The sequence below is a fragment of the Lagopus muta genome, chromosome 16, assembly GCF_023343835.1.
Source record: "Lagopus muta isolate bLagMut1 chromosome 16, bLagMut1 primary, whole genome shotgun sequence".
Lineage (NCBI taxonomy): Eukaryota > Metazoa > Chordata > Aves > Galliformes > Phasianidae > Lagopus > Lagopus muta.
In genome coordinates, this window is record NC_064448.1 from 3,616,381 (window position 1) to 3,629,827 (window position 13,447).

General features: G+C 55.6%; 1 protein-coding gene across 1 annotated transcript; it reads right to left on the reverse strand.

Annotated features, from left to right (window-relative positions):
• Positions 1–7,537: 7,537 nt before the first annotated feature.
• LOC125701481 (BPI fold-containing family B member 4-like) lies at positions 7,538–12,186 on the reverse strand. The gene is made up of 15 exons (XM_048963576.1): positions 12,000–12,186; positions 11,717–11,777; positions 11,258–11,362; positions 11,032–11,175; positions 10,576–10,636; positions 10,388–10,448; positions 10,118–10,209; positions 9,584–9,796; positions 9,309–9,362; positions 8,704–8,874; positions 8,539–8,606; positions 8,396–8,438; positions 7,824–7,887; positions 7,630–7,706; positions 7,538–7,561 (listed from the first exon to the last, which is right to left on the reverse strand). Exons 1-15 carry the CDS (start codon positions 12,184–12,186, stop codon positions 7,538–7,540), a joined length of 1,425 nt encoding a protein of 474 aa, XP_048819533.1.
• Positions 12,187–13,447: the final 1,261 nt, after the last annotated feature.

Below are 13,447 nucleotides of genomic sequence, written 5' to 3' on the forward strand. Positions count from 1 at the left end.
ATCTGAGAACCAACTGCTGCACAGTGGCATTGCTAATGAAGCTATCAGGGTGTTTCAGGGCTGCTTGTGTTCGGTGTTACGTCTGCTATCTGCAAAGTCAGGTCACGGGGAGAATTAGCTGCCCAGCCCCTGTTGTTGACTTGCATGCAGAAATTACACAGCAAAGTGCCACCAACTGCAAGATCTGTCATTTGCAGCAGTGCCTACAGCACTGTTTTTAGGCTGATTAATATTCAGAGCACTGCTGTGAAAATGAAAAGCCAGACAGAACGGTCCTCCTCCCCTTTCTGCATCCACGAAGATGCCAAGGGGAATGGCTGAGGCGAGGAAACAAACACAGCATTCACTTTCTGTTGAGCCGATAGGGGTCATGTGAACCTAAAAGAGGTACTCCATCTTCTGCAGGTTGTTTCCCTAAGACCTGTGAGCACAGCACCCCAAGGCATTGCTCACAGCAGTGAGTTCCATCTCTCCCCTGCCCTGCAACCCCATCCCTGAGCCGTGGAGAGACCCACAGCCCCATGGCTTCACCCTGGGGGTACCTAATTTAGCAGAAAAATAACCTTTTTTCTAGCATCAGAAATGATTCATGTGGGACTCGTTGGGCCAGCAGCAGTTGGGGCTTTGGGGACCTGGAGCACCGGTTCGAGTGGGATCAGGTCAGTGCTTCAGGGCCATGGGGTGGCTGTGATGGGGAGGGGCACAGCTGTACCTGAGGCCTTTCATTGCAGCCCCCCCTGCTGTGCCCCACAGCCCTCAATGTGTGGGGGTCTGGGTGTCCTCCCCGCCTCCAGCAGCATTAGTTTGTGTTCAGGCAGTGCTAGTTTGCTGGTGGGAGAAAGGAATAAAGGAACCTCGGGGACAGGGGCAGAATAAATCTGCACACATACAAAAGAGGGGAAAGTTGATTCCCCCCATTGACCGCATTTCTGCAGCTCTGCCCCTGACTGCACCGTACTCCGGGAGCTGAGAGGAGAGGCGAGTAGCAAAACCCTCACAAATTCAAAGCTCCTTTGGAAAGAACCCAAACCACGTGCTGAATGCAGATGAGGAAAAGACCTTTTTATTGCGAGGAGCAGCAGAGGGGTGCAGGTCAGCCTCACCCCCAGCGCAGAACGTTGGAGCCCACAGGGCAGGGGAGCATTCACCTACTGCCCACTGCTGGGGTCAATACCTGCAGCTGGGAGAGAGAAGCGTGGTCAGAGCCCCCCCCCCCGGCCCGATGAGCCCCCGGCCCTGCTGTGCTCTGCCTGTGCCCGGCTCTGTGCACTGAGCTGATTTGTTGCCCTGAGGAATTGGGCCCTGGGGAAGCTGGGATGGCTTCCAACTCTGCCTTCCTTCCTCTCTATATTAACTTCGCCTGCATATGAAGCTGAAAGCTCTTCCAATCACCTCTGCAAATATTAATTAATCCTCACAGCATCCCGAGAACCATTATTCACTCCCACTAGGTAAATATTATGAGATCCTTTTATAAGAGGTGAAGCGCCTTTCCCAGGGCTGTACAGAGCAGCAGTGTGCAGAACTCATCACCTCCTGCTGCCCACATCCTCCTGCCCCCCTGTTCTTTGTCCCTCTGTCCCCATCCCTATGTCCTTCTGTCTGTCTGTCCCTACGTCCCCATCCCGATGTCCCTTATCTCCATGTTCTCCCCTGTCCCCAAGGCCTCCTCTGCACTCACTGCGCAGCAGCCAATCGATGAACACAGCTGGGAATGGAGAATTCTGCAACAGATGAGGAGAGCTGTGAGTGGAGGAAGACGGGGAAAAGACAGGGGTGAGATGTGGCCAAACCCACAGCCTGAAACACCAGCGGGGTCGTACCTGCAGGTTCAGATCCAAGGAGTTCTCTGAGGTCAGCGGCAAGCTGGAGAGTGCAGAGTGGATCTTCCCAAGGAGTCCAAAAGGGACAACGCCTGCAGAAAGCAAAGGGGTGGGAGGAGAGGCAGAGCCCAGGGCTGGCAGCAGGGCCACGTCCTGCCCTGAGCCCCACTGCCCCGTGCCTGGGAATGCATCCCTGAGTGGGGGTGTCCCAGTGCCAAGGGGAAAACGCTCTCGTCTTTCTGAGGTCTCATACACTTTAGGGTCCACAGGCACTGAAAGCCATTGGCCTGGGGATGTCTGCTGGATGGCACAGCCCACAGGGGATGTTTTGGGTAGTAGTGAAAACCTCCCATGGGCTACACACAGACACTCCATCTGCTGCTCTGTGAGTTCACGTGGGCACATTGACAACTTACGGTTGAGAAACTGCAGCTCGGTGTTGATGATGCTGAACCAAGCGTTCACTAACGGGCAAAACTGCAACGGCACAACGAGAGGAACGACCTCAGTGAGGTATGGCAGCTGTGGAAACATCTCAGCACCATCATCTGAGTCTCACAGACTTCAAATGAAGACAGAGCAATCCAGAGCATCGTTTCCTCCGCGGAAAAAGAAGGCTATAAATTGTTCAGCCCTCTTCTCCGAACGGCCCAGATCCTATTTAGCAGAATAACAGATTTTCCAGCCAGCACCTTTTTCCTAAGTGAGGCTGTCACTTCTGTTTACTGCACCTTCTCCGTGCGAGAAGGCATTTCGCCAAGCAGTCGGTTACAAATTATCCCGTAACGCTGCATGATGGAATTTGAATTACTCCTAACAAATAAATCCTGACCGTGAGGAAGATCAAGGAAGTCTGCAGAATTCAGTTATAGGGTGTGGGCGTGCGGCTGTGCATGCACATACATATGAGGATCTGGATATGTAAATCTGCTGCGCAGCGACGGCAGGGAGCGGTGATTTCATTTAAGCTGCGCCTTCTGACGGTGATGGAATTTCATGCACTCACCACCATAGGGAGGAAGGAGCGGAGAGAGGAGTTCAGCAAACCGCTCACCACGTTGGTGAGAAGCCTGGAGGGAGTAGAAGGCGGGGATGGAGCTGTCAGTGCCTGTTCTCAGAAGGCAGACAGGGCTGAAATGCTGCGCTGGGGCTGATGCTGGGAGCTTCCACACCGCCCTCCCTCCCCACAACAGCAAAGGATGCTGCGAGCCCACAGCTCCCCCAGGCTTCGACAGGAGCTATCGGCACTCCGGGCTCTTTGTATCTGCTCAGCATCATCTGACCCTTAACATCTAAATCTGTACCCACTGCAAACATTCCACAGCTCACCCATAGCAAAGGGCTGACCCATGGCACAGAGCTGACCCACACCTCATCCTGCCCATTATTTTAACTATTTCACAGCATCCCATCTCCTTATACAGATTCCTCAGAAAAGTGGCTTTTCTGTGAGCAGAACCCCCATGGTCTCCCGATGGCTGAACCTCCACCTCCCATTTACCCTGCCCACTGCCCATGGGGCCATCCTGCCCTGGGGAGCATGGGCAGCTCTGGCCGAGCCCATTACGAAGGAGGGGGAGCCCTGTGTGTCTGTCCTCACAGATCACCCTGGGGATTCCAACTGAGAAGCTGCACAGCACCATGAAACAGCACAGCACCAGTGAATGTGGCACTCACCCCTTCCGCAGGGTGACCTTAAAGCCTCCGAGCAGGTTCCTGCAATCCTTCATCACCAGCCTGAGGTCACCGGGACTGTCTTGTGTCAGCGCAATGTGAGACGTGATGTTGGTTTCCAGCAAAGATCCGCTCAGAAAGAGAAATATTCTGTAAAGTGAGGAGAGAGCCACTGCGGCTCTGATGGCGATGGAAGAGACCAAAGCCCAGCGAAGCTGCAGATCTGAAATCACTGCAGATCTATTTGATGCACAGCTCCCTAAAAAATAACATCTGCAGACACTTCTGCAGCCCCCGTCCCCCCACAGTGTCCCACTCACCCCGGCAGGCTGATCTTCAGCCTCGAATACAGGTTCAGAACCAGCTCGCCCCCAGGCAGCACCTTCCATGACACTCGGGCTCTCTCCAGGTTCAGTACCTTCAGCCTGCCGGGAAGCAAAGCCCATGAGCTGGGAGCCAGGCACAAGTCCTGCAGCCCCTGGACAAGTTCCCTGTGTGGCTATTCCCAGTTGAAATGTGCAAGAGTGGGAAAGGGGCACTGTGGTGTCAAACCCCCAGGCTCACATGAGTTGTCACCAGGTCACAAAGTCAGTGTAGGGACCAAAGCTCTGCTGTGAGCACGACTGTTGTGCGTCTGCTCCCACTCACCAGGCAAAGCGCTGCGATGGCTGAGGGACAGCAGCACTGCTCCCTCCTTGTCCCAGCAGTTCTCCAAGCCCTCCTTGTCCCAGCAGTCCTTCTTGCCCCAGGAGCCCATCCAGCCCAAGCAGACTTCCATTGCCTCCTTGGCCGAGCAGCCCCGTGCCGAGCAGACCCTTCTCTCCAAGGACGCCACTGCCAAGGAGTCCTTCCCCACCGAGGAGCCCCGCACCAAGCAGACTGCTGCCACCAGGCTGTCCTCCTGCAATAGTCAGACTGTGTCACTGTGCCAAATTGGCTGCCAGGAGCCCTCCTCCCCCAAGAGTATGCACACTGCAGATCTGCCTCACCCAGCAGCCCTGTGCCAAGGAGCCCCGCGCTCTGGGGTTCACCTTCAGTGCCTTCGCTGCCATCCGTGCTCAGGCTTTTCCTGCCCAGGAGCCCAGTGCCCAGCAGCCCACCTTCCCCAAGGAGGCCGGTGCCCAGCAGACCTCCTGCAGCAAGCAATCCCAGTTACCAAGGAGACTTTCACTGCTGGGAAGAATTTCATTGAGGAGGAAATTTGTTTCAGGGACTCTATGAGCAGGAGGACCCATCTCCCTTGTGCAGGAATATCCACCCCAGGTGAAGCTGATGTCCTGCATCAGACAAAGCTGTACCTCTGGCAGGTCTGTGCCAGGCACCTCACTGCTAACATCACCACCACTGCCAGCCATGGGTTCGTGCTGCTCATCAGTTTGTGAGCAAATACACCATCCCACCTCATCCTCCATCCTACTGGGGCTCATGCTGCTGGAGAGGTTCTGGCCTTTCATTCTGACCATGCAGGACGGCACATCTATCCTTATCTAAAGCCCTTTTACAAGTGGGGTGAGCCCTGCCAGCAGCCCAATGTGGGTAGTTTGGTGTTGCCAGGGCCCCGCAGCCTCCAAAGCCAAAGGTGTCATCATCAGCTCCATGGGAGATCCTCTGGGCATGGGTGGCTCAGGAGAGGAAAGAGGGATCAATGCTCTGTGCTGGGCGCTTTGTCCTCCAGAAGGGGAGACCCCAGGGCACTTGCTGGGGGTGGGCAGAGCCCCTATGCATGGTTCCCCCCGTGAGCAGCCACCCCCAAGGTCTCCCCCAGCTGCTGAAACATGGAGATGCAGCACCAACACTTCATGACACAACACACACCGGCACCGCAGGGACAGAACCCTGAGCTCACCATTCGAAGGCTGTGCAGGGCTGGAGCCCAGGATGCTCCCCAAGCTGAGAAGCCCCCAGCAGGGGGGTAAGAGGACTCCAAGAAGGGTGAGACACCACAGCGTCCACATCTCCATCCCAGTACCTGCCAAGAGACTGCGTCACCGAAACGTGGCCCTGTGTGCCCATCGCTCCACACCCCCAGCACCACGGACTGCCATGCTCCCATCCCACTGCTGTCAGATGGTTCCCGAAGCAGGGACATCTCACACCAGGGATCATCCCCATGCCTGGCACAGAGCATCCACGCAGGGAGGCTGCAGGGAGAGGAACGGCGCTGTGGAATGAGCAGGAGAAGAGGCGGAGGACCTTGGAGCGAGGAGATGGATCGCTTCAACCTGCTCCGGAACGGCCCTGAAATGAGAGCAGTTAAAGGGGCACAGCCAGATAAAAAATGGTACGTGTCAAAGCTGTGTCCTTCTGTACCTCGTGAAGAGCACCTTGCGTTATTAAAGCTCAAAGCGCAGCCAAAATCAGCTTCACTTCCCCGTGGCCAGGTTGTTTGTTTTTCCCACTTTGCTCCACTCATCCTTTAAGCGCCTGTTCTGCCGTGTCAGAGCTGCCCATGTCCCCGTGGGTCACCCAGTGGGACCTCCCTGTGCCACTCCTGAGGCTGCCACGCTGTGTTTGCTGAGGAGGAAGAAAGGTGTCAGTGAACCAGTGCTGTGGTCTCCATTCCACCACCACCCACCTTTGTCCCAGCAGCGTCTCCTCGGTGAAAGACAGCACTGGATCTGCATATTGCAGCGCATCAGCACCGAGAAATAATGTTATTTAGGTCACTCGGAACAACTTCTTTACCTGCTCCAGATCCGTTTTAACAATCCCTCTATGACAGTTCTTGGCACAATTAAATCAGACTTTAATTCACCAGTCTGCCTTCTGCATTTCCCTTTGATCAGCACGTAATGATGCACCGCTCCTGCAGCTGAGATCATTGAGCAGAGGAGAAAGATAGAGGCTGGAGCTGCTTCGATTGAGAGCGGTGTCAAATAAAATCAGTGGGATTTGTCAGAGGGTCCTTGCAGGACGTGTGCAGCATGGTAAGAGGATGCCAGAACTGTTTCAGGCCTTTAAAAAGAGCTCTTAGAGAGAATGTGTGCGACAGCAGGGAAATGTCTGTGCAGGTGTCAGCCGTGCCCACCTGGCTGGTGGCACTCACACCGGAGCGGAGCATCTCCCACATGCAGAATGTTGGTACGGTTTAGCAGACAGCTGAGATTAGATTTGAGATGCTGAGAATTGTTCTGCATCCCGGGCAACGAGAACAATTAAAGAGCTCCGCTTATCTCTTCCAGCTCGGTCAGTGTAATAAACTTAACAGCACGAAAATAAACGCGGGATTTGACAAGGAAGAGCTCTGCTGGCTTTAAAAATTAATTCTCATCAATGATTCAATGCTGCTGAAGGAATCAAAGGAAACGAACGCCGTTAGGGCTCGTACACCCAGAGGTGCTGCCAGCACTGAGCGCCCGTGTCTGCACACAGCAGGAGGAAGGCTGCCCCCGGCAAGCACACTGTGCATGGCAGCTGAGAGAGGCTGATCAAAACAGGTCGTTGCCAACCAGAGGGTGTGTGGGTTTGTCACTGCTTGGGGAGAACCAAGCGCTACCAGAGGTGAGCAGGAGGTGGCTGTGTCCCAAAGGGAGATCTGGGCGGTTTGGGGAGGGAACTAAGAAGGGAAAAAGAATGGGAAAGATGGCAGGAAAAGCCCATGCCAGCTCTGGGGGGTTCTCTGGGAGGACTGGGGCTGGCAGAGCACACAGGCTGGAAGGCAGCAGTGTGAGAGCAGTCCCAATGTGCTCCCCGCAGCCCAGCAGTGCTCAATGGCTTCCCCAGAAATGGGGCAGTGCTGTAGGCAGGTGAGGAGGCTTTACACGGACCGGTTGGGATGGGGTCACATACATCATGTGTAACATGCCCACGTGAGAATGCAGAGCCCACTGCAACCTGCTGAGCATCTGCAAAAGGAAGAGACCAGAACGCAACATTGAGAGGCAACGACCACCCGTGTTTCCTTCTGTATTCAAAGCTACAAAGGGCAGATGTGATGTTTCTGCAGAGGAGCTGGTTTGCTTGCATTGGCGTGAAGGGAAGTGCTGGTGGGCAGCATCAGGCTGGGCTCCCATCCTGGGGGCAGCTGGGCAACGTGTGGCTCATGCTGACAGCACGAGGAGGTCCTGGTGGGGCAGAGGGCTCGGTGTGATGTGGGGCCCGGGGAGGAGGGGGGCTGCAGGGCTGTGCTCACCTCGATGATGTGGATGTCAGCGTTGGTGAAGTCGATGTTCAGCAGGCGTGGGAGTGGCACCCCGTGGCCCAGCACAGCTGTGGGACAGCAGCATGGTTAGCACAGCCCTGCCTGCCCCCCTCCTCCTGTGCCCCCCAACCAGCACTGTGTGCCTCAGTTCCCTGGAGGTGGATGAGGCACCAAAGCTTTCTCACCATTCAGGGCAGGCAGGAAGGCAGTATCGAAGACCTCGTTGATCAGCGTCTCCAGCAGTGAGATCTACAACAGGGAGAGGGGTCCCTTATGCCTCACCCCGTCCTTGGGGTGTAGGGGCACTCCTTGCACACTGCTGCTCCAACTCTACACCCAATTCATGCAAACTGCTTACAAACTGGAGGTGCAAACTGAGCAACGCACTCCCTGCACCATGCTAAAGCTCCCTCAGCTCTGATACCAAACCCACAGTGCTGCAGTGGTGCCACAACTGCTTTGGGGATCCCAACTTTGTTTGTGTGTGCCCCAACACCAAGTAGTGCCAGTGAGCGGGATGGTTCCCATGTCCCAATTCTGTCTTTCACCACACAGGTCTATGGTCTTTTTTTCCTAAAGATTGCTCATGGATCATCCATGGAGCAAACGCATCTGCAGAGGTGAAAGAAAGGTCCCATTAAAAATGCAACACAAATGACACTGCATAATTGGCCCTTAATTCTCCCAGCCAATCCCTATGGGCACTTTGCTCTCTGCGGTCGATGTCACTCGTTGCTGAGGCTGCTCATGTTCTTACATCAAAATCTCCAATGGATGAAGACACCAAGGAGAGCTCAGTTCTGCAGAAGAAAGCAGAGGCAAAGTGAAGGGCGAAGGCCCATCCTACCATCACATCCCACCCCACACCAGCAGGAACAAAGGCAGAGAGCAGCATCCTACTTCTCAAGGCCGGTGCTGATCTTCAGTTTGTTGGCCTCAACAGCAAACTGAGCCATCAAGGACGCATTCTGCAGCCAGAGGACAGGTGTGGGTCAGCCACACAGGAGGCAGCTGCCTGCTGCTGGGCTCCAACACACGTTGGCACAGCTGCCCCTCTGTACGTACGATATTCAGAAGGCAGAGAAACTTCTGCACGTCAGCTGAGTGGATGGCCACCACCTCTGCCGTAGCCTTGAGCTGGATGGCAGCTTTATCTTTCTTTAAGGTCACCACAGGTGCTTTGGGAACTGTGATTTTCAGCAGCAACTCGCACAGCTCAGGGTACGCCTTAAGAACCTGCAGCATCCAAGGGCAGAAAGCCTGTGGTGACCAGGCAGAGCAAGCACATTGGGAGCAATAGAGTAAGGATGGGGCCAGCTGCCTGCTGGGCAGCATCTGCTGCTCTCGGGGATGGATTTGCTCCTGCGCTGCTCCAGCTCAAGGATGTTCACCGCTGAACTCAAGCCAGGTGGGAGCTCAGTCACCGGGGTGCCCCAAACCCTGCTGGGAATGTCTGGTCCTGGCTGTGGGGCTCTGCAAGGGACTTCGGTGACTGGGCAGGTGCAGGGGACAAGGTGACAAACCCAGCTGTAGCCTGCTGTGGTTTCTGGCTTGGGAATAAAGTTAAAGCTCTTCCATCAGACACGTGAGATGATGAGGCAGGGGCTGCCCTGTCTCTGGGTGCTCCCTATACTGAGATGCTTGCAGTGTGTGGTGGAACCAGGACTCACCACAGGAACCAGGGCTCCAAGAGTCGATGTTGTCAGTGGTGGAAGCTCAGGAAACTGTCACAGACAAAAGGGGGAAACGTTGCATGGGTGCGTGCTGGTTTTCAGCAGAGATCTCCTACAGTGTCCGAGTGATACACAAAAACTACACGGCTCATCACTCCCAGGGATCAGAGATCCTGATCAACAGTGACAAGGTGCAACAGCTTTGCAAATCGAGAGCAGTTTGCTGAAGACCTGAGCTTTCTCTGAAAGAGGCAGGCAGTTCCAGTGCTCACCGCAGCATTGGAGACGTCCAGATCCAGGGCTCCTTCCTTCTGCAGGGCAGCCAGCACTGAACTGAGGAAGTTCACAGATAGGCCCAGCTGGGAGGAGCTGGTGTCCGGCATCGGTGGCAGAGGCGGCATGGGGACCCGTGGAGGTATGGGGACACTTTCTGGTCTTCCCAGTGGGTAGTCAACCAGACCTCCTGCTACTCCTCCGACCACAGTCTGCAGTTACAGGGAAGGAAGCACGAGGCAAAAGGTTGCAGCGGTTTGCAATATTTGCCTTTACGGTTAACTTCATGTCCCATGGATGTGAAATCACCGCACGCACACCCAAGTCAGATCCCATTGCATTTCCTTCTCCAGAATCTCATGAAATGTGAGCCTCGTGACGATAGCAGCGCAGGAGCAGGGCGTGGAGCCAGGACCTCTGCGATCCTCTCACAGCCCCCTCAGGTCTGACGTGTGTGACCACAAGCACAGCCCAGGAGATGTACCCAACCCCCTGAGATATCACAGAGCAGAAGGAGAAGGTGCAGGACTTACATTCAGGTCTACCTCGAGGAACTGGCCGGTCACCAGCGGCAGGCTGGACACGGTGTACTGGATACTGCCCAGTGGCACCAGTGGCACCAGTGCTGGTGGAAGGGATGTGGTTCGGTGGCTGCTGCAGCTCTGCAGCACAGAGCTCGCCCCAAGCAGGCTCTGCCTGGATCTGAAAGCTCCCTGCTGCTGGCAGAGGGGCTGCAGCATCACAGCCTCAATGCACCCAGCACGACCCAAGGGAAAGGCAGAGTGAGGGGCTCCACTACTTACAGTTGACCAGCCCCAGCTGATCATTGACAAGTCCCAGGGCAACATCAAGTACTGGGCAGAGCTGTGGAGGGACGAGGAGAAGCTGCTTAGAGCTGGGCACAGCCCTACAGCCCCACATCAGGTGTACCAACTGGCTCTGGCTTGGCTGATGCAGAGCTGCACCATGAAGGTTTTTCCTTCCATCTTACCAGATTAGGCAGAAGCCTGTTTAGGACACTAGCCAATAAATTATCCACAATTGGGAGCAGGCTGTGGAAAAACAAAGGATCTCCATGAAAAAAAAAAAAGAAAGAAAAAAAAAAAACCTGCTGCAAGGTAAATGAGTTTTAAACAATTCCCTGTGAAATGAGTGCAGAGCAGACCTCCTGGAGAAAGGCAATTGCAGCAGCAAAGTGCACTGTTATGCTTGGATTTTGCATGAGATAAGTCTAATTGGCATCCCAAAATAGCCAGTGGGAAATTTAGTGCTGCCTTTTATCTGCTGGTATATAGGCTCCTTAAATGAGCAGCAGCAGCCTCAGCCCGAGAGCTTTTTGTGCCTCACGTGACAAATGGTTACACCTCAGAGGACCCCACGCGATCTCGGGCGGAATGATCTCAAACACAGCACAAGGGACAGAAGCGTCCCTCCGAATGTCACGCACCCTCTCAGCAGTCTGACTTTAATGCCCCCGAGGAGCGTGTTGCATTTTTCCACCACCAGTATGGGGGAGCCGCTGCCGTCCATGGTCAGCCGGACCTGCGAGGTGATGTTCACTTCCACAGCAATGTCCAGCAGACCCAGGAGGCTGTGAGGGGGAGCAGGAGCAGCTCAGCCCTCCATCCCCTGGCAGCCAGGCTGGCAGGGCAGTGAGGCACAGCCAGACCCACCTTCTGCCATTGAGGGCCACTCGCGTGTAAAGGTTGAGGTGGAGGCCGATGCCGGGCAGGAGCCGTAGGGACACCCTGGGCAGAGTCAGCTCCACGATCCTCAGCCTGCGTGGACAGCAAAGGGACCCCATTTTCTCAGCTGTTTTCCTGTTTTATCAGAATCTGTGCTCTGGCTGCCTTATGATTGCTTGTCTTTGTGCTTCTGCTGGGCTTCAAGAGTTAAAGCAGGAAATCTGCAGACAGCCCAGCAGCGGGTTGGAAGCAATGCACGGCTCTGAGCTCCCCCTATGGGAAGCAACTCCAGGCTCCAAACCCTTGCACCTCTGAGAGGTCCTTATGCAGCCTCAGTGCCAACCCAGGGGCGTCGCAGGCAGCACCAACACTGGACCATCACCACCCAACCACACCTGAGCTTCTGCACCCAACAGCACTCAGAGCTCCGCCAGGAGCCGCACTTACCCCGTGAGCCCCTGCACTGTGCTGAGCAGGCCTCCATCCCCAAGGACACCCAGCAAGCCTCCTCCAAGGAGCCCAGCTGAGCCGGAGGGGCCTCCATCATCCAGCAGAGCCCCCTGCCCCTCTGCTGCACCTGGCACATCCACAGGAAGGGACCCCCTGGGAACAGACCAGCTTCTGGGAGGTGGACGGCTGCGGGAGGCCACCCAGGAAGCATCCCCATTGCCACGGAGACCACCACCTGCATCGCGTCCTCCACCAAGGAGATCAGCACCAGCACCATCACCTCCACCCAGCAGGCCACCCGTCAGTCCCCCAAGCAGCCCCCCACTGCCCAGCAGCCCCCCCAGCAGCCCCCCGCCACCCAGCAGGCCGCCAAGCAGCCCCCCGCCACCCAGCAGGCCGCCAAGCAGCCCCCCGCCACCCAGGAGGCCCCCTCCATGGCCGTCCTGCAGTGCTCTGCTTCCATCCATGCTGCTGATGGGCAGATCTCCAAGGGCTCCTTGCAGGGCTGCTCCGCGTTGCAGGGAACCTGCAAGGGCTGGAGAGCCATACTGGGATGAGCACACGGGGTCTTGGTGTGGGTCATGGAGAGGTTTGTGCTCTCCATCCTGGTCACTGCCTGTACTGTGATATTTGTGCCCAGCCCAGGAAAAGGGCTCAGGTACCATGTAGATACTGGGGCAGGAGCACAGTGCCCAGGGGAATGTGAAGGTGGGACAGCGAGGGGCCTGGCATAGTGAAGAGCCTGACATGGTAGCAAACACTTAGGCAAAGGGCTCACATCTCTGCAGAGGAGCAGCCCCTAGAGAAGCAGCATCACTGCTTTGTCCCTCTCAAATGGGAGTAATTCTGGAAGCCTGGCTACTTGAAATTTCCAAAAGAAAGAGTCAGGATTCAATCTGAGGAGAAAGTATGCATGCAACCTTCAGGCTCCTTCACCCCAATGCCAACACCCTCCCTGTCCAGCCTCACTGGGCTGCACAGCACCTCAGACCGAGGATCCTGTTATCACACTCACCATCACTCAGAACACCTTTGTTGAGGCGGAGAACAGCATCTGTTGGCAGCTGGCTGAGGGCTGGGGACAGCAGGGCACAGAGCACAGCGATGCTCAGAGCTGTCAGCATGGTGTCCTCTGGTGTGGCAGGATGGGGGTGCAGGGGACAGCTCGCACTGCTGGCACCGAGACACCAACAGCAACCTGGGGAGGGAAACTGGGAGGAGAGGAACCCCTGAGGGGTTCTGAGCAAGCCACACATTTTTCAGTGAACAGCAAATCTTTAGGAGAACCAAAAGCCTTCGTGTGTTTGAGCCCCATACAGCAAACAGATTTGGATGCACTGTGAAAAAGGGTATAAAGAGGGAGGGCCCCCGTAGGCATGTCTGCAGGCAGGATTGCTGCACAGCCACAACACCTGTGTGCTTGCTGCCACTCACACGCAGCCAAGCAACTCACTCCTTTCCATCTCCGGTCGCTGTGACACGAGTTTAAACTTGCTGTTCAAAATCATTACCCATAACCCAGAGATTGCTCTGAGCTTCCCCTGCTGACCCCCACTCCATGTGCAAACTCACTGCACTGCAATACAGCCTTTCAGCTCTACTTCGTATCCTCTTTCTGAGTTTTCAGCTGAACCAGAATCACTTACCTACATTTCTGCCATGACTGGTAGCTTCCCCATGTTTGTGTTGTTTTTCTCACTCATCAGAGCACAGCATAAGGGAGGTGGT

Excerpts from the sequence above, each read along its gene's own strand:
- LOC125701481 (XM_048963576.1), bottom strand. The coding sequence starts at position 12,186 with ATGGATGGAAGCAGAGCACTGCAGGACGGCCATGGAGGGGGCCTCCTG. Across the intron at positions 9,363-9,583 it reads TGGACGTCTCCAATGCTGCG|TTTCCTGAGCTTCCACCACT; the intron begins GTGAGCACTGGA and ends TGTCTGTGACAG. Across the intron at positions 8,439-8,538 it reads ATCAGCACCGGCCTTGAGAA|AACTGAGCTCTCCTTGGTGT; the intron begins GTAGGATGCTGC and ends TTTCTTCTGCAG.